General features: G+C 37.7%; 1 protein-coding gene across 2 annotated transcripts in view; it reads right to left on the reverse strand.

The window, feature by feature from the left end:
* Positions 1–20,394, reverse strand: part of LOC123530173 (uncharacterized) — a 101,015-nt gene that overhangs the window by 77,873 nt on the left and 2,748 nt on the right. Inside the window, exons 3-6 of one of the 2 annotated variants that reach the window (XM_053522145.1) lie at positions 19,242–19,483; positions 14,050–14,185; positions 9,247–9,444; positions 2,161–2,391 (exon numbers count right to left, since the gene is read on the reverse strand). The exons of the other annotated variant lie outside the window; for it this stretch is intronic. Coding sequence (XP_053378120.1) covers positions 2,161–2,391; positions 9,247–9,444; positions 14,050–14,185; positions 19,242–19,483 — 807 coding nt within the window. The remainder of the gene's footprint in view (positions 1–2,160; positions 2,392–9,246; positions 9,445–14,049; positions 14,186–19,241; positions 19,484–20,394) is intronic. 2 annotated transcript variants of the gene reach the window in all.

A 20,394-nucleotide genomic window follows, 5' to 3' on the forward strand; every position in this document is an offset into this window, starting at 1 on the left:
GCAAACGTCAAAGTGACACTGATGGTTGGCGGCAATAGGAATAATCTACTTGGTATGTCCAATCATCTCACAAAGTTTCAACATTCTGGGCTTAGTGGTTCTCAAGTTATTGATTGAAAAGTGTTTTCTATGTTCAGCCCCCTGTGACCTTGACTTTTGATGCTGTGACCACAAAAACAACAGGGATCATCTACTCTGTAACTCCTATTACCCTATGAAATTTGAAGGGTCTATGTCAAATGGTTCTCAAGTTATTGAAATGGATTTCCATGTTCTGTTCGTTGCGACCTTGACCTTTTACAGAGTAACCCCAAAAACAATAGGGGTCATCTACTCTGTAAGTCTTATCACCCTATGAAGTTTCAACATACTGGGTTAAGTGGTTCTCGATTTACTGACCGGAAATTGATTTCCAGGTTCTGTTTGCTGCGACCTTAATCTTTAATAGAGTGACCCCAAAATCAATAGAGTTCACCTACTTTGTATTTCCAATCATCCTATGAAGTATCAACATTCTGAGTCAAGTGGTTCTCAAGTTACTGACCGGAAATGGTTTTCCATGTTCAGGCCCCTGTGATCTTGACCTTTATTAGAGTGATCCCAAAATCAATAGGGTCATCTACTCTGCATGTTCAATCATCCTATGAAGTTTCAACATTCAGGGTCAAGTGGGTCTCAAGGTATTGATCGGAAATGGTTTTCCATTTTCAGGTCCCTGTGACCTTGACCTTTATTAGGGTGCCCCAAAATCTATAGGGGTCATCTACTCTGCATGACCAATCATCCTATGAAGTTTCAACATTCTGGGTCAAGAGGTTCTCAAGTTATTGATCGGAAATAGTTTTTCATGTTCAGGCCCTTCTGACATTGACCTTTGATGGAGTGACCCTAAAAACAATAGAGGTCATCTAATCTGCATGTCTAATCATCCTATGAAGTTTCAACATTCTGTGTCAAATGGTTCTCAAGTTATTGATCGGAAATGGTTTTCCGTGTTAAGGCCCTGTGACCATGACCTTTAAAAGTGTGACTCCAAAATCAATAGAGGTCATCTGCCCTGCATGATCAATCATCCTATGAAGTTTCAACATTCTGGGTCAAGTGATTCTCAAGTCATTGATTGGAAATGATTTTCCATGTTCAGGCCCCTGTGACCTTGACCTTTGACGGAGTGGCCCCAAAAACAATAGGGGACGTCTACTCCAGAGGTCCTGCCATCTTATGAAGTTTGAAGGTTCTAGGTCAAATGGTTCTCAAGTTTTTGATCGGAAATGAAGTGTGACGTACGGACGGACGGTCAGGGTAAAAACAATATGTATCCCCCTGAGGGGAGAGACATAATAATATCCAGCCGCTGTTGTTTATTGCTGCTATAATTTTGATCTGACCTAGTGACCATCTTTTTCTAAGGTCCAACCTTAATTGCCTATAATACTTAGAACACTTCCTTTGACATTTAATCAGTTAATCTACGTAAACAATAGAAATGTTGATTGTATTTTTTTTATCTTAAACTGGGAACTTAAGACATCTGTAGTAATATGTAAGCCGACCGTTAAACTCAATCGTGAGAGCGCAGGTCTATGGATTATGGTGTCTAAGTTCGATTTCCAGGCAAGGAGTATTTCTTTTTGATGACTTGATTGAAGACAGTATGTCTTGAGCTGTCATATACTTGTAGTAAGGCATCCATATGGTTGTGTAATAACTACTTATCAAATACTTCACTAAAACAGTAACGTAACTGTACAGGACAGAATTGTGCAACCCTGTTCAAAAATTGAGGTGGGTACAACAGCCGGTTATTGGAACGCCAAAGATTGCACTGTCACTTTAACTTCAGTTTACTCTATGTAAAAGTACATTAACGTTCATATATAATAAACAACTCAATAACGGCAACGACTTGCCATACATCGTTATTAGTACCCCCGAGCCTAAACAGGAACTTGTGCTATGCCCTCGTGAAAATATAAGTTTAGTGCTGCTAATAATCACAAAAGGCAGGTCAATACCGTTTAAAAAGTGAATATTCCAACTAGTAAACCAACATTTCAAACTATTTAAGCATATAAATGTTTCCCTATACACACGATACATGGTACATGTAACTCAAAATATTCTAAATTGATACTTAAATAATTCAGTCATTAAAATTACCTGATGGATTTGTAAACCTTCCTTGTACATCTAAAGGGCTCTGAGGTCCAATGTCTGTCTGGGCGACAGGCTGATTGCCAGTAGCTGGACTATATCCCTGCTGTTGAGGAACTGGATAGGCACTTTGCATAGGGTGAAACTGGTAACCACCTTGGACTGTTGGCTGGAACTGGGATGGTTGTGCTGAGTTGTAACCAGGCAGAGGCTGTGCTTGAGGAATATTACCTTGACCTGAAACGTAATTTTAAGTCATGAACAGAAGCAGACCAGAGAGGCAACTAGGCAACGGCAGTGAAAGGAATAATGTTTCTCTAATCTGAGCACGACAGAATGGTAACCAGTAATAAGGAATGGTGGTGCACAGATATCTAACTTTCTGGGGACTTCAGTGTTCGACTGATTAAGGTCACCAATTTTCCGCTCACGGATGTGGGTTCCAAACCTTGCTTACGAAAGGCCGATGGTTCTAAAAAGGTGCTCGCCAGTGGCTAAATACTGTCAATTGACTGGGCACCTTTGGTATTTCTCCACCATCAAAAGCTGATATGTCGCCATTACTTGATATTACTTTTGAAACAAGAGGACCATGATGGTCCTGAATCGCTCACCTCTTCCCACATGACCCAGTTTTGAGTATGATGTCGTTTTTTCTATTATCTGACATAGTGACCTAGTTTTTGAGCTCATGTGACCCAGTTTTGAACTTGACCTAGATAGTATCAAGATAAAAATTCTGACCAATTTTCATGAAGATCCATTGAAAAATATGGTCTCTAGAGAGGTCACAAGGTTTTTCTATTTTTATACCTACTGGCCTAGTTTTTAACCGCACGTGACCCAGTTTCGAAAATGACCTAGATATCATCAAAGTGAACATTCAGATCAATTTTCATGAAGATCCATTGAAAAATATGGCCTCTAGAGAGGTCAAAATATTTTTCTAATTTAAGACCTACTGACCTAGTTTTTGACCGAAGTTGACCCAGTTTCAAACTTGACCTAGATATCATCAAGATGAACATTCAGACCAACTTTCATACAGATCCCATGAAAAGTATGGCCTCTAGAAAGGTCACAAGGTTTTTTTATTATTTGACCTACTGACCTAGTGTTTTAAGGCAGTTGACCCAGTTTCAAACTTGACCTAGATATCATCAAGATGAACATTCGGACCAACTTTCATACAGATCCCATGAAAAATATGGCCTCTAGAGGTCACAAGATTTTTTTATTATTTGACCTACTGACCTAGTTTTTTATGGCACGTGACCCAGTTTCAAACTTGACCTAGATATCATCAAGATAAACATTCAGACCAACTTTCATACAGATCCTATGAAAAATATGGCCTTTAGAGAGGTCACAAGGTTTTTCTATTATTTGACCTACTGGCCTAGTTTTTGAAGGCACGTGACCCAGTTTCGAACTTGACCTAGATATCATTAAGGTGAATGTTCTGACCAATTTTCATGAAGATCTTGTGAAATATATGGCCTCTAGAGAGGTCACAAGGTTTTTCTATATTTATAGACCTACTGACCTAGTTTTTGATGGCACGTGACCCAGTTTCGAACGTGACCTAGATATCATCAAGGTGAACATTCTGACCAATTTTCATGAAGATCTTGTGAAATATATGTCCTCTTGAGAGATCACAATGTTTTTCTATTTTTAGACCTACTGACCTAGTTTTTGATGGCACGTGACCCAGTTTCGAACTTGATCTAGATATCATCAAGATGAACATTCTGACCAACTTTCAGAGTGGTCACAAGCAAAAGTTTACGGACGCACGCACGGACGACGGACACCGCGCGATCACAAAAGCTCACCTTGTCACTTTGTGACAGGTGAGCTAAAAAGTGCATGTGTCCCCATATACTTTGCTTACAAGTGCTGTCAGAAGAAACGGCACCCTCAATTATTTCGATGCTAGAGAGTGAGAGAGGGAGAGAGAGTGCGTGTGTGTATAAAAAATAATTCAAGTCTTTGTTTGTTTGTTTTGGGTTTAACGCCGTTTTAAACAGTATTGCAGTTAACCTAACCAGTGTTCCTCGATTCTGTACCAGTACAAACCTGTTCTCCGCAAGTAACTCCAACTTTCCCACATGAATCAGAGGTGGAGGACGAATGATTTCAGACACAATGTCTTTTATCAAATCGTCACGGAGAACATACGCCTCGCCCAAGGCTCGAACTCACGACCCCGAGATCCGTAGATCTGCTCACTCCCTATTTAGCTAAGCGGGCGGAAGTCTTCAGATACAGAGGAGATATAATTCGTGTGCTGTTTCTGCCAGAGTAATATACCTTGTGTCATTTGATGTCCATGATGATGTGGAACACCTATTTCATATCAGAATCAAATCAATTCAGTAATAAGCTAGATACTGTGAACGTGCATCACAACGTTAACTCTGCAATTCTAAGTTAAAAGGATCATAATTTATGAAATACTCGCGCAAGAATTATGAACCCTGTTTCATATGGTTACTGGTGTTGGCACACTAATTTAAGTTTGAATTAAATCCATTCGGACATTCAGAAATAATAGTGATATAGGGAAAGCGCATTAACATTAACCAGACATTCTACGCAAACAATCCAAGCGGTAGGTAATAACAGAGATAGAGTGGAAGTGGGGCCTCCGTGGCCGAGTGGTTAAGGTCGATGACTTCAAATCACTTGCCCCTCATCGATGTGGGTTCGAGCCTCACTTCGAGTCTCACTCGGGGTGTTGAATTCTTCATGTGGGAAAGCCATTCAGCTGGCTTACGTAAGGTCGGTGGTTCTACCCAGGGGCCCGCTCGTGATGAAATAATGCTCAAAGGGGCACCTGGGGTCTTCCTCAACCATTAAAGCTGGAAAGTCGCCATATGATCTGTAATTGCGTCGGTGCGACGTAAAACCCAACAGAATAAATAAATAAATAGAGTGAATGTGCATCAGAACTTTAACCAGAAATACTCTATAACAAGAGTGCCAGAATGTCACAATATACGCCCGTCACAGCAAATTTCTTTACTCTAGCACCTGTTTTTGCAAATGGAATTTTAATTTTGTGGTTGTTTAGTAATCATTGTAAGTCATTTGTTTTTCTAAGTCCACAAAAAACTCCTAACCAGGTAGAGATACATTAAAATACACCTAAAATTTGAAAGTAACATCTATGTTGTACCACAGAAAAGTGGTCTTGTTTTTTCCCTACGGTCAATTATAAAAAAGTTACAATATAAGTTATTTATAGTAACAACTAAGGGAAGATAATCTTAAAAAAAAAATCCAAAGAAAAAGTCCACACAAAAATCTTTACCAGGTAGAGATTGGTCAAAATACACCTCATAATTGGATGTAGCATGCATGTTGTACTACAAAAAAGTTGTCTCGATTTTCCCCTACGACTAGTAATGAAAAAGTTACAATATAAGCTATTTATAGTAACAACAAAGGGAAGTAATTCTAAAGAAGGGAACTGCGCAAGACACTTCGTCTCATTATGGTGTATAATTGTGCCAAGTTACATCAAAATCCCTCCATGCATGAAGAAGAAATGCTTCGGACAAAGGCATTCTTGTATCTGACCTTTGGCCTCTAAGTGTGACCTTGACCTTTGACCTAGGGACCTGGTTCTTGCGCATGACACTCCGTCTCGTGGTGGTGAACATTTGTGCAAAGTTATATCAAAATCCCTCTATGCATGAAGAAGAAATGCTCCGGACAAGGTTTTCATTCTTGTATCCGTTGACCTCTAAGTGTGACCTTGACCTTAGACCTAGGGACCTGGTTCTTGCGCATGACACTCCGCCTCGTGGTGGTGAACATTTGTGCCAAGTTATATCAAAATCCCTCCATGCATGAAGAAGATATGCTCCGGACAAAGTTTTCTTTCTTGTATCCTTTGACCTCTAAGTGTGACCTTGACCTTAGACCTAGGGACCTGGTTCTTGCGCATGACACTCCGTCTCATGATGATGAAAATTGTGTCATTCTTGAATTTGACCTTTGACCTCTAAGTGTGACCTTGACCTTAGACCTAGGGACCTGGTTTTTGCGCATGACACTCCGTCTCATGATGGTGAACAACTGTGCCAAGTTTCTTTAAAATCCCTTCATGCATGTAGAAGATATGCTCCGGACAAAGTCTGTGGACGCCGCCCGCCCGCCAGGGGCGTTCCCATAATACGTCCCGTTTTTCAAACGGGCGTATAAAAAGTTGGGCATTAATAATGGAATATTGGTGCCAAATTTACAACTACCTGCATTTTGTCATATGACGGGAGTGACGATAAGGAATAACTGTTTTACGTTTAAAGGCAATCCATCAAGTAATAAGAGATAAAAAGAAAGTGCATCAAAATTCAACCAACGCAGACGCTGACACAAAAGTCGGATCCATCCATATACTTTGTAGGGATAATACACGTTTTTTGTGTATTAACGTCTGCAGAAGCCCGCGGGATTGTTTGTGACCGAGACTGAAGGTCGAGGTCACAAACATATCCCAAGGGCTTCTGCAGACGTTAATACATAAACAAACGTGTATTGTCGCTATTCTTGCATAAAAAACATTACACGACGACTTAATTGTTTTCATATGTGATGACTTTATGATTCCGGTACATTTTTAGTTTCCATTCGGTTGTTCTTGGAAACGGTAAACATGTTTTAAATATCCATAACCAGGGCACACATATCAACAACACTACCAAAGGCGTGATTTGAAGGTTTTTGAGCATCATATTTTTATTTCTAGTTATTACAAACGTTATATTACCCATAATTTTGCATATAACTTAAAAATTGATTAACATGAACACAATTTTAAGAATAATAAATTTACATTCGAACTATTTTGAGTACGAACACATTTAGAGTACGGATGAGTACGAGGGTAATGACTAGCTTTCAAGGTTTATTGTATGAATTCTGCGATAAATCAGGTAAAAACATACCGACTGATACTAACAAAAATCATAAATATAATACCGTATAGCGGGTTATTTCTACGAGGGCAATATTTCTGCGTTTCTGCGGTCTCTCGGTAGAATCGCAAAAATATTTCCAGCAGAATATTCAACCGGCAAAAATTTAAAACGCATAAAATCTGCATTATTTTTATCAATGTTGTTTCATGCTATGTTTCCCTTCACAATCGCATGGTCTAATTATTGGAAATTACCGTTGCAATCTGACAATTACCGATTATGATATAATTAGGTGTGATGGTAAATCAAAGTCCTAACTGTTAATCCCTCAGAAAACATTTTTCTTCTGTGATTGAAATAAACTGAGCGAATTTCACTTGTGTTGTTCATATTAATCCCTTGTGAAGATCTTCCGAACTACCGACATACTTTAGTAACCTTTATATAAGTGTACTAGTAACAGTTATGCCGATATACCGTAGTTTGCAGTTGTTGTTGGACTTTTTCAATTCACATATTATTATATCATACACTGTATTCATAAAATTCAAAGTTATTTTACAACATTTACCGGTAATTTAGTTTATTGTTTTCATACGCTATCATTCTCACAACGCCCGATCATGCGAGGAACTACCTCCTCTTTGGCATCAAAAACGCAAAAAAATTCTCTTCCTTTTATGTGAAAACGCAGAAATTAAACACGCAGAAATTTGTTTCACAATTTTTGGGGCCAAAACGCAGAATATTTTGACCGCAGAAATAACCCGCTATACGGTACCTAAAAACGAATAATAGCACAAGTTACACGCGATACTTATCTATTCACAGTTATTAACAATAACTGAACAGACGCTTTGTAAAGGGAGTGAACTCTAAGAGAAGCTAGTGCGTACACTGATGAGGGCAGTACGTTTGGGGTTGGAAACTGATACAGCTAAACATACTATGGATTACATTGTATCTATAATGCTACAGGAAGAGGTTGTTATGGAAGAAACAAGACGCAGATGCCAAATATCAGTGTGCGCAAAAAATACATACATATGGCCCTGGCAAAGCATTTCAAAAATAACAAGAGCTGTCGGAGGACAGCAACGCTCGACTATTCAAAAGCCTTGTCGATTGAATGAATACGAAAGTCGAAAACGGGACATAATTTAGTAAAAAAGCAAAATAGGGTTATGGAACCTGCATAGTGCTTATCAGCTCATGACAGTGGACAAGTATGTGAAGTTTCAATCCATTCCCATTAGTGGGTACTGAGATACCAGCTTACATATAGGAATTTAACCAAAAACTCCGAAGTTGAAAAAGGGGCATAATTTTGTAAAATGTGAAGTTGAGTTATTAACCCTTTGCACTGCATGTCATATCATGACAGTGAACAAGTGTGTAAAATTTCAATCCTTTCCCATTAGTGGATACTGAGGTACCAGTTTACATACAAAAACTTAACCAAAAATTTCTATGTTGAAAAAGGGGCATAATTTTGAAAAAAAGCAAAATAAAGTTATGGGACCTGCTTTGTGCATGTCAGATTATGACAGTAAACAAGTGTGTGAAGTTTCAATCCATTCCAATTAGTGAGTACTGAGATACCGGCTTACATACAAAACCTTAACCAAAAAATTCTAAGTCGAAAAGGGGGCATAATTTTGTAAAAAAGCAAAATAGAGTTATGGAACCTGTGCAATGTAAGTCAGTTTATCACAGTTAATAAGTGTGTGAAGTTTCAATCCATTCCCACAAGTGGTTACTGAGATACCAGCTTACATACAAAACCTTAACCAAAAATTTCTAAGTAGAAAAAGGGGCATAATTTTGTAAAAAAGCATAATAGAGTTGTGGAACCTGTGCAATGTAGGTCAGTTTATCACAGTGAACAAGTGTGTGAAGTTTCAATCCATTCCCACAAGTGGTTGCTGAGATACCAGCTTACATACAAAAACTTAACCAAATCGGGACGCGGACGCCGACGCATGGGCGAGTCCAATAGCTCTACTATTCTATGAATAGTCGAGCTAAAAATCATGTATTAACAGCACGTGAATTGCCTTGTTTGCACACGATTTTTCTCCCGTTTATACATGGGCGGATTCAGTGAAAAAAAAGTAGTTTTTATTATAAAAAAGATGATAACAAATAACAAGCTGTTTACCCGTTTGTCCACCAGTCTGGTAAACATAAGGAGTTCTTGGGAATGCCTGCATTCTCCGTTGCTGCGCTACTTTACATGCTATAAGACTGACAATAAATATAATCAGTATAAAGACAGCCCCTATCACCCCTATAACGAGACCAACTGAACTACTGCTGGTATCTACGGCCGACAACGTTCCATCATCAGAGCCTGGGTCTGAAAAAAAAAACCCAATATACTGTTGACTTAGAAAGCCCTTGTACATTAAAAGAAAAAGAATTTTCACTTTTGTATGCAATAATATCGTCCACGACCCTTTCCAAGAGGTCATTTGCAAAAACAAATCACATAAATTCGAAAAAGAACGAAACGAAATCGGCAACCTAAATTTCGAAAGATCATTATGCTTAAACTTAAACGAATTTGCCTGACGGTACACTTTAAAACTGAATCACTGTAACTATGTGATTCTTTTGTTTTGTTTCTGTTTAGTGTAACGTAACACCGACACAATACTAAGTTATATGGCGATTTTCAAGTTTTTTAGGGTGATGGAAAACATTTTAACTTGACGCCGTCTAAGGCATTTTTAATAATATCTTGATACCTTGCATTGCAATGTGAAACCGTCAACACAACTTCTATATACTTGTTGTGCAAAACGGTATGACTCACTGCAACTTGACACCGTCTAATACATATTGAAACCGTTTTGTGTAAAACGAAACGACGAATGAATTATAGTGATTGTTCGGGGAAAAGGTATGCGTGGTGATTATAGACATGTGCGGGAATTAATGAACCGAGCGAGCGTAGCAATGCAACCATGCAAACTTATTTCGAGTAAGATAACTGAATTACCTACATGATCTTTTGTTTTAAATGATGCAGGTTGGTTTCAGGTTTGTAAAACAGTTTTCGAACATCCTCGAAGTAACTTTTCTTAGTTTGCCACATTGTCGTACATATCATATATATGGATTTATCATTACATTATAACAACATCGTCTGAATCACGTGCGTATAAATCGCTCAATCTGTTGTATATTTTGGCAAAAAAAATCTGATAATTACATCTCCCAGTCGGGGTACATTAGTATATAACGGGGATAAGAACAATAGAAAAGTACAAGAGTTTGGGTAACTTTTTTAATAACTTTAACAACTTTGTAAGATATAAAGTACAAACAATATAGTAAGATTATCAGGAAACAAAAATAGAAACAAATAAAATTGTTCTAGGATGATAAATAGATATATCTAAAATATTTACTTTATTAAAAATGTATATAATAGCACTTTAAAATTTCTAGAGATACTGAAACTTTTGCGTTTTTCTAATGTTCTTGTATTACACCGACCGAGTTATAAGACACCATCGATCGAGGTAATATACCCAGATTGGAAGATGTGCCGAACCTTTTTAACTACATCTACAGTAGACTAGAGAAAATCAAATTTCTTTTTTTTAGAAACAGTGACCCCAAATATCATTCAAAGCTAATTTTTCAGATAAGCTTATGTACACAAATTTTGGTGGCAGTAAGTAAGTCCAAACTAAAATTATAAAGCGGAAACCACCTTTCTGATATTCACATTGAGAAAAAATTCTATTTTTTTATTTTTTGTTTTTTTTTTTTTTTGTTTGGGGAAAAATCTATTTTAGTAACTTTGACCTTGGCCTTGACCAAAAGGCATTAAAATATCTTTTTTATTAAAGGAAATGAAAATAAAATTGGATCTCAGCATGATTCGGACCGTTGCCCTTCCATCCCACTGACTAAAAAGTAGCTTTTGGCACAACGCTCCAGACCACTAAGCCACCGTGGAATTTTCTAAGTGTGAAGATTAAATAAGTTATCCTGACCTTGAACTTGACCCAAATGACCAAATTTACTATCCAAACCTTCATTTTTCTATGAGCAACCTATAAGCTAAGTTTAATTTCAATACATCAATGCAATCTAAAGTTTTTGAGTGCAAACCATATTTTCTAGTTTTAGCAACAGCGACCTTGACCTTGACCCGAATGATCCAAAATGCAATCTCAACCTTCGTCTCCTTACCATCTAGATACAGGCCAAGTTTGGTGTCCATAGCTTGTTCTAAACTAAAGTTATTGTGTGGAAACCAAGTTTGATGCCTGCCCGCCCATCCAACGACATATCCCAATCTAATAACCGGATTTCTACGACAACCTAGTTAACAAGAGCTGTCAGTGGACAGCGCGCTCGACTATTCTCAGTGCTTGATAGTATAATATAAGCTATGAGTTAAACTTTAACATTACAATAAGCACATTCTAAGTCGAAAAGGGGCCATAATTCAGTCAAGATGCTTGATAGAGTTGCCTCCTCCTTTTTACAGACTGAGGTCATGATGGTAAATAGGTATGCAAAATATGAAAGCAATATCTCAATGGACTTTGAAAGTATTTGGGGTGGTACGCAAACTTTAACATTACAATAAGCATGTTCTAAGTCGAAAAGGGGCCATAATTCAGTCAAAATGCTTGATAGAGTTGTCTGCTCCTGTGTACAGAATGGGGTCATAATGGTAAACAAGTATGCAAAATATGAAAGCAATATCTCAATGGACTTTGAAAATATTTGGGGTGGTACGCAAACTTTAACATTTGTGTGACGCTCACGCTAACGCTAACGCCGACGCCGGGGCGTGTAGGATAGCTCCGCTGTTCTTCGAATGGTCGAGCTAAAAATGTCAATTCTATATTACCCTGCTAACTAGAATGTGTCTGTAGGACACAGGGTGTGCCCCCCACTGGTACATTTGTCACAAATGAGGGCCAATAATTCAAATGTTTGCAGTCTTAATGGGGTATAGCCTCAACAATCATTTTATAAAAAGGATTCATTATTCTAGGCCCTTTACTTTTTGAGCTATGAGCATCACAAACAAAAAATCCACTATTTTGGCTATTTCACGGGCCATAACTCTGTAATAAGAGCTAAGATTCTCAAGAGGAATGCCAAGTGTGCAAGGTCACATCACGATAAAGACTCCAGCAAGGTTTCCTAAATTTACATCTGTTTACTTTTTGAGCTGGGCCACATAATTAGGTGAAAAAGTGCATTTTTTTACTATTTCGGGGGCCCATAATTTTAAAAAAAGGGGTTGGAGCCAGCCAAAAAATTAGAGGTGTTGCAAGTTTATATCATGATAAAGACTTATGCAAGTTTTCAACCATTTATATTAAATACTTTTTGAGCTAGGTGCATAACAAGGTGAAAATGTGTATTTTTTGACTATTTCAGGGGCCATAATCTAAAAATAGGGGGTGGACCCAAATGAAAAATAGGAGGTGCGCAAGTTCATATCATGATTAAGACACATGCAAGGTTTCATGAATCTATATCAAACATTGTTTGAGCTAAGCGTGTCACAAGTTGAAAATGTGCATTTTTTACTATTTCAGGGGCCATAACTCTGAAAATTAGGGGCGGAGCCAGATGAAAAATAGGAGGTGCGCAAGTTCATATCATGATTAAGACTCATGCAAGGTTTCATGAATCTATATCAAACACTTTGAGCTAGGCGTGTCACAAGGTGAAAATGTGCATTTTTTTTACCATTTCAGAGGCCATAACTCTGAAAATAGGAGGCAAAGCCAGATGAAAAATAGGAGGTGCGCAAGTTCATATCATGATTAAGACTCATGCAAGTTTTCATCAATTTATATTGAACACTTTTTGAGCTAGGCATGTCACAAGGCGAAAATGTGCATTTTTGACTATTTCAGGGGCCATAACTCTGAAAATAGGGGGCGGAGCCAGACTAAAAATAGGAGGTGCGCAAGTTCATATCATGATAAACACTCATGCAAGGTTTCATCAATTTGTATCGAATACTTTTCGAGCTAGGCGCGTCACGAACTTCGGACGGACGGACGCACGCACGGACAAGACCAAATCTATATGCTCCCACCACTCATGGGGGGTGGGGGGCACAAAAATCTTAAATGGACTGGTCTAACATTCAATTTGAGCAGTACCATTTATTATTCGAACGGGTGTTTTAAATAAATGGTTATTAAGTACAAATGTTTCCATGTTTTTTCTTTGGTCCAGACGGTAGGAAAGTTTTTATTGCCGAAACACGGATTTGACTCCCGACTCAGGTATTTGTCTTAATTTAGCAATTTCTAGTTTGAAACAAACTCTCCTGTTCTAATGTCCATAATATAACTACACCTTTATCAAAGTTCATTTTACCCCCTAATTGGAGTCCAGTCCCTTTAAATTATAAAATGAACCTTTTTATGAATGGCCTCAGTGCCACATTTTTACGAAGCTATGACAAACACCTCTGTATTGTGCAAATATTTCAGAGGTAACTTAAACAAAATATAAAGGACCCTTTAGAAGCACAGCACGCAAAATCTTAGCAGACCCAATTTCAGCGAGTCTGTTCATGAGAATATGATAGGTGCAACACACCCCACATGTCCCCTTAGGCCTAATAACACTTAAGTTGAACTCTATCATCTTTAAAGATTGAATGGACTCCGCGATCGCAAAAGACCAGTATATATAACAACATCGAGTCCAAGTTCGGGAAGCCTTTTCACGACTACCACACTGTACTTCAAAGTCTACTACTGTAACAGTTTATAACATCTTTAATAAGATCCTTTGGAAGCCATTTATTTCGTCATGTCGTCATGTTATCGCTCTTAGAACAAGATTACCGCTTTAGATTTTGTTTTAAAAATCACACGAGCTAAAAATGGTCACTGTGTGGCACTTATTCCAAAACTTTAAGGGGGTATGTTAATAAGACAACGAAGCTGTATATACTCACAGTGTTGCAGGTACACATGCATTTTAATATTATCGGCAGAACTGCTCCCAGATGTTCGAATCAATAAATAAAACCGGTTTGTCCTCAAAGGTCCACACCACTCTTCAAAAGAAGCATTTCGGCAAGTATATAGCTTCTGCAATGACACGACAAAAATATCATTTTCATGTATGTGTATCGCTTCACTTCAGTGGTGGTTTTGTCTAAGAATTAAATAAAGACGTGCTTTACTGTGAACTATAATGTCAACAACATATGTCTAATAACAGCGCATTCAACTATCTAAAAAATATTATTATATAAAACTAGCTTCCATTGATGTACACGTTCATGTTAAGAAGGCGGTTAAAAGCTTTTCTTATGGTCCAAAGAGCATCTGAATAGAATCATTTTAACAAACCTGAGAAAAATATATGTAAGCACTCTACTAACCTGATTTTGTTAACATTCATTAAATCAGTCCAAAGATTGTTCTACTTTGGCACTGACTACCAACAAGTGAAGCCGATCAAAGCCTGCTTACAAACCATGTTTTGTGATGTCCCATCATGCAATTATTTAGAAATATTTATATTTTGGTCCTAGTGGCACATTAATGCAGTCAAGAAGATTATGAACAAATTTAAGAAAAGTCTCTAAAGGGAAGCTTCTGACGAAGTTTAATGAATACCAATTCAGGAGTTCCCAAGAACAAGTTGTTAAAAGTTTTTTTTTCTATTTTCAGCATCTCTTAGTGTAACATCTAAGCAAGGTGGAACCATTAGAATAAACATGATAACCAAATAAGGACGCTAAAACCCAAAGTTAACAACCACAAATTAACATTGTGGATGATGGATGAAAGATGACAGAATGCATTCTTTTTGTGTGACAGCACTGGTGGCGATTTCTTCAAAATTGATATTACATATAATGATAGTCAAGAACAGCAACACATATAATACCTGTGATGGCCTGTTGGAAATATGTTGGAGGTATGGTATATGAAGGAAACTGTCAGTCTCTAGTGCAGTGACAATGACCTTTGATCCCAAAGCAATATGGACATCTGTATACCAAAATGAAATCTTAACCCGCGTTCAAACTGTATACAGTTAGTGATGGGAAATCGTATTCCACTCCTCGATGTTTTTATCTAATTAAATGATCCTAAAAATATGACTGGCATTTACTGACTGGAGGCAATCGTCTTATGAATTTAGGTACATGTGCACCCAAACGCTCTCAAATGTTCACCGGAAACCGTTTTCAATGCAAGATGACTTTGACGTTAGGATCATAAACAGATAGGTGTCATAATAACAACTGGCAATCATCCTTTAGAGACTAAGGGGCATACTATTATTTATCAATAGCTATGTCATTGAGCTTTCATGTGCCGACCTTCTAATCCATAATTGTTTTAGGTAATAATCATAGCAGGGTTCATACAGACTAAACCAAAGATAAAATTAAGGACCTTTTCCTAATTTTCTGTATTTGCTACGAGTACTATTATAATGAAATCTCATATTTAACAAGAGCTGTCACAGGAGACTATTCCGATGCTGGATAGTGAAGTTGGGCACACCATTATTCTGTGGAAGATGGAACTGTCACTGGAGTATTTAATGACTTCAATGTTGAATGAAGATATTGGATGACAACAGCTTCAGTTTGTGCCGAAGTATTAAGTAACAAGATAGTTAATTTGTTTTTTGTTTGTTTTGGGTTTAACGCCGTTTTTCAACAGTATTTCAGTCATGTAACGGCGGGCAGTTAACCTAACCAGTGTTCCTGGATTCTGTACCAGTACAAACCTGTTCTCCGCAAGTAACTGCCTACTTCCCCGCATGAATCATCAGAGGTGGAGGACTATTAGAGATAATGTGTATCAATACATTAAATAAGTATAAAAGGGACAGTCTGTTTTTGGGTTAACGCCGTTTTTCAACAGTATTTCAGTTATGTAACGGCGGGTAGTTAACCTAACCAGTGTTCCTGGATTCTGTACCAGTACAAACCTGTTCTCCGTACGTAACTGCCAACTACCCCACATGAATCAGAGGCGGGGGACTAATGATTTCAGACACAATGTCTTTTATAATCGACACGGAGAACATAAGACCCGCCCGAGGATTGAACTCGCGGCTCCGCGATCCATAGATCGATGCTCTCCCTACTGAGCTAAGCAGGCGGGTAGTTATAAGGGACATAATTCATGGAAAAGTTCTGAAAATGTAATATGTTAAATATCTTTTGACTAATAATGTGTAATAACTAAGTTAAAAGTTGAATCAAATCTATATGAATTTATAATGAATGAGATAGAACAAAAGTTCATACAAACTTGAACCTAAAATGCTAAGTAAAAAGACGGCATAACTCATGACATATTGGTGTCAGCATAATGGACTTTGTGTCAAATGGTATAGGTGATGATGTGGAATAATTATGATTAATATTTGCTATTCTGTGACAAAAGGGCATAAAATTAGTCACCATTACCATATGCGCAAACTAGTATTACAAAATCCGGCAAAATCGTTATTCGAGCTTACGCTTAATGAGTTACCGCAGAAGAAAATATGTGGCTTTATTCGAGTATTGCACAAACAAAACTTCATAAATTTGACTGATTACATCGTATATATATATAGGTCATATCAAATGGGATTGATATAACTGAACTTCATCCGATCAATGAACTCTTTGAAATTAGGGACAATCTGACAGAACTACATCAATGCACTGTGTTGTTCGTCCATTTAAGAAGGATGAGAAATCGGGCGACAGCAAGGACTCGTCAAACGCTTCCAGCATTAGCTGGCTCAAAATGCATCAAAATTAAACTCATTTAAGTAAGAGGGCATAATTCAAGAAATATTGGAGCAAGTGTTATTACCCTTGTGTCATATGATTCGCATCATTCCTTATTAAGTTTCATGACCCTAGGTCCAAGCTGTCTCGAGTCAATGTCCGGAAACGGTTTTACAGTTCCCAGGTCACTATGACCCTGACCTTTGACCTACTGATCTCAAAAGCAATATGGGTCATCTGCTGGTCATGATAAACCTCCCTAACAACTTCCATGATCCTAGGTTCAAACGTTCTTGAGCTTTCATCCGGAAACAGTTTAACTGTTACTGTCACTGTGACCTTGACCTTGAATCTACTGACCTCAATATCTACAGGGATAATCTACTGGTCATGTCCAACCTCCTTATTAACTTTCATGATCCTAGACCCAAGTGTTCTTAAGTTATCATCTGGAAACAGTTTAATTGTTCCGGGTCACTGTGACCTTGACCTTTGATCTACTACCCACAAAATCAATAGACGTCATCTGCTTGTCATAACCAACCTCCCTATCAACTTTCATGATCCTAGGCCAAAGCATTCTTGAGTTATCATCCGGAAACGGATCGGTCTATGGACCAACCGACAGACCGACGACGTCTGCAAAACAATATACCCCTCCTTCTTCGAAGGAGAACATAAAAAGGGGGTATAATTCATGATACATTGGTGCCAGAGTTACGGTCCTTGTGTCATAGGATGTGGGTGATGATGTGGAATACGTATTTTAAGTTTGAATTCAAATCCATTCAGTAATAACTAAGATAGAGTGAAAGTACACCAAAAGTTTAACAGGATATTCTTAAGTTAAAAGGAGGGAAAATTCATGAAACAATGGTGCAGAAGTTATGCCCCTTGTGCCATATGATGTTGAATGATGATGAGGAATAACCATTTTTAATCTGATACAAATCCATTAAGTAATTACAAAGATAAAGAGAAGTGCATCAAAACTTCAACAATGGTGCGGACGCGGAAGAACGCCGATGCCGTGTCGAGTAGGACTGCTCTCCATACTTCGTATAGTCGTGCTAAAACTAAACGGAGTTTTCGAACTCGACCTAGATTTCATCAAGGCAATCATTCTGACCAAATTTCATGAAGATCAATTGAAAAATACAGCTTCTATCGCAAACACAAGGTCTTATTTCTTTGATTTGATCTAGTGACCTGCTTTTTTAATCCCAGATGACCCATATTCGAACTCGACCTAGAGTTTATCAAGGCAATCATTCTGACCAAATTTCATGAAGATCAATTGAAAAATATAGCTTCTATCGCATATACAATGATCTTCTTTGATTTGACCGAGTGACTTACTTTTTGAACCCGGATAACCCATTTTCGAACTTGGCCTAGATTTCATCAAGGCAATCATTCTGACCAAAATTCATGAAGATCAATTGAAAAATACAGCCTCTGTTTTGTTTGTTTGTTTGTTTAACTCCGTTTTTCAACAGTATTTCAGTCATGTAACGGCGGGCAGTTAACCTAACCAGTATTCCTGGATTCTGTACCAGTACAAACCTGTTCTCCGCAAGTAACTGCCAACTTCCCCACATGAATCAGAGGTGGAGGACTAATGATTTCATACACAATGTCGTTTATCAAATAGTCTCGGAGAACATACGCCCCGCCCGAGGATCGAACTCGCGACCCCGAGATCCGTAGACCAACGCTCTTACCTGAGCTAAGCGGGCGGGCTTAAATACAGCCTCTATCGCATACACAAGGTTTTCCTTTTGTTTCACCAAGGGACCTAGTTTTTTACTTAAGATGACCCATTTTCAAAATCGGCCTAGATTTGATCAAGGTAATCATTCTGACTAAATTTCATAAAGATCAGTTGAAAAATACAGCCTGTATCGCATACACAAGGTTTTTCTTTGATTTGACCTTGTGACCTAGTTTTTGACCCCAGATGACAGATTTTCGAACTTATCCTAGACGTTATCAAGGTAATCATTCTAACAAAATTTCATGAAGATCAGTTGAAAATACAGCCTCTATCCCATATACAAGCTAAATGTTGACAGACAAAAGATGAAAGACGACGGAGAGACAGACGCCGGACATCGAGCGATCACAAAATCTCATTCTCAGGTGAGCTAAACACAAAGGTAACCCGTTGCCCTAAGGAATTTTCGTAAGAAGTTTTAAGTAATGTAGATAAAGAAAATAGTACTATCCAGTAATTGACTGGAAATCAGATGGTCAATTGTTGGACAGCCCTACCAACAAAAGCAAAGCAGTAAATCGAATATTCCGCAAAGAATGGGAGGGATAATAATTATTTTTCTTCAGCTATAAAATAACATCACAATTGATTTTCGAAGTGATAAAATAATAAAAACCTCTGGATCCAAGTATTTAGAAATAAAGTGCCTATGGTATTCCACTTCTGTAGCGCACCCAATCTGGAAGTTAATTGGTTTAATACAGGTTTGCTTGGAATATACTTGATAGTTTATGAACTGCACTGTACATTCATCTTGGTCTAACCATCCTCCATTATACGTCACATAAGCATCTTCGCCTATATCTTCCATGTCATAGTAATCCCCACAATTACTGCTGGTAAGAGCAAGATCTAATCCTGAAAAATTATTACCATCAAAATGATATTATGTTTGTGTATGTTTGAGGAATTTGACCCTTGTATTTTATGGGGGGAATTTAGGGGGTCTAATGGGTGGGGAAAGTGGGGGGGGATAGAAGATTTATGGGATAAGAGGGATATTAGAAACAATACAAGCAAATTCAGTGAATTCATATCCCCCTCAAAATTGAATAAAGGTTTTATCCTTGGGAAAGCATTCTCTGTCTATACAAAGCACTTAAATATTCAAAACAAATATCAGTTTGGTCCCAATATCTCATTCCTTACTCAAGTATTTTATAGCTGAAACAGCTTTATCAAAAGTATCTCATTCAACAGAAATTACTGAGTAAACCACATATTATGTTTCAAGTACATTAAATTTTGTAACAATGACCTTAACCCAAGATAACCAAAATGCAACTGAACTTTGGTATATGTGCAAGATATCTAAGTACCAAGTTTAGGTTAAACGTTTATGTCTCATTCCTAACTGAAATCACAAACCAAAAATATTTTGTTCTATTTCATTAAGATTGTGTTAGACCATGACCACAGCAACTGAAAATGCAGCTGAATTTGGGCTTCTGTGAAAGCTATCTACTAATCAAATTTGGTTACAACTTCTTGTTCCTTACTTACTGATTGAAAGTTCTTTCACAATGACCTTGGCCCAGAGCTGCCTAAATTACAACCAAATCATTGGTTTCTAGGAAAGCTACCTAATAATAATATTTACTTTGTTTAATCTACTTACCACATTCCTAGCTGAAGTTACTGTGAGAAAACCATTTTCTATTTTAGTATCAATGATCTTGACCTTAACGCAAGCAATCATAAATACAATCAAAACCATTGTCCCCATGCAAACTTCCTAAATTCCATGTTTTGTTGCAATACCTCATTCC

Source organism: Mercenaria mercenaria, chromosome 13 (assembly GCF_021730395.1).
Source record: "Mercenaria mercenaria strain notata chromosome 13, MADL_Memer_1, whole genome shotgun sequence".
Classification (NCBI taxonomy): domain Eukaryota; kingdom Metazoa; phylum Mollusca; class Bivalvia; order Venerida; family Veneridae; genus Mercenaria; species Mercenaria mercenaria.